General features: G+C 47.8%; 1 protein-coding gene across 3 annotated transcripts in view; it reads right to left on the bottom strand.

The window, feature by feature from the left end:
- LOC119345841 (transcription factor TGAL5-like) overlaps positions 1-604 on the bottom strand; it is a 6,207-nt gene extending 5,603 nt beyond the window's left edge. Inside the window, exons 1-2 of one of the 3 annotated variants that reach the window (XM_037615706.1) lie at positions 429-604; positions 156-304 (exon numbers count right to left, since the gene is read on the bottom strand). In XM_037615706.1, the coding sequence (XP_037471603.1) occupies positions 156-304; positions 429-431 (152 nt within the window). In that variant the 5' untranslated portion in view covers positions 432-604. Of the gene's footprint in view, positions 1-155; positions 319-428 lie in introns of those variants that run through there. The other 2 variants (XM_037615710.1, XM_037615714.1) reach the window with 2 other exon arrangements.
- Positions 605-900: the final 296 nt, after the last annotated feature.

The following is a 900-nucleotide window of genomic DNA, read 5'->3' as shown; positions in this document are numbered from 1 at the left end:
AGAGGAGGCCTATATTTTATAGCAAGCAAGAGCCGGAGTTGAAAACTAGAAGATGCAAAAAGGAGCAACTTTAGCTTGTGTGTTGTCTTCGCACGTACTAGTAGTTGAAGAAACAGCAGAGGGATATAGACTAGAGAGCGGAGGAGGAGCAGTACAGGAAGTTGGCAGGGGGAGGAGCATGGCCTTGGATTCCATATCCAAGAGCTTGGCCGAATGGTACAGCTCTACCACGATCACTCGCCATCCCCCAAGAACTCTCTCCTTCACCCTGCTGCAGCATGGCAATGAGTGGAAGAACTCTACTCTGCAACAAGTGAACAGTAGGCCAGTGGAGTGAGAGCTATGCATGTACGTAGGAACTAGGAAGTACGATGCATTCAAGTATACAGGGAAACTACAGATAGATTGGAGAAAGAAGAGGAGCATACCATATGATAAGATGTTGCCTCCTCTCCTGTCTGTCTTCTCCCACACTGTCAAATCGAATCGCCCTTGGAGTTTCACCTACCACTGTACCGCGAAGAAGATATTGTGTCCTTTTGAACATGCCCTACGAGCATGTGTCTCTTTTCAGATTTCACAGGCTAGAGAGAGAAACGATGAGAGGGGAGGGGAGATAGGGGAAGGATGTGGTGGGGCTTTCTCTGTCAGGAGTCCTGTCTCCTACTATACTGCCCCGTAACTGTAACAGTCCTTCATCTCTCATTGGGCGCCCTCTGGCCTCACTGCTGCGACGGCAAGTACTCCCAGCAAAAAGATCATTGAGGAGAGAGAACAGAGAGACAGAGAGATAAGACGAGGGAGTACACAAGACTTCTTTTTCTAAGTGCAAAATAGGGGGTTTGAGCAGTTCTACAAATGCGTAAAAAGAATGTATATTTTGGGGGCGCATGAAATGTG

The sequence above is a fragment of the Triticum dicoccoides genome, chromosome 1B, assembly GCF_002162155.2.
Source record: "Triticum dicoccoides isolate Atlit2015 ecotype Zavitan chromosome 1B, WEW_v2.0, whole genome shotgun sequence".
In the NCBI taxonomy this organism is placed as follows: domain Eukaryota; kingdom Viridiplantae; phylum Streptophyta; class Magnoliopsida; order Poales; family Poaceae; genus Triticum; species Triticum dicoccoides.
The sequence above is the reverse complement of the archived record's forward strand: the minus strand, read 5'-3'. Positions and strand labels throughout refer to the sequence as shown.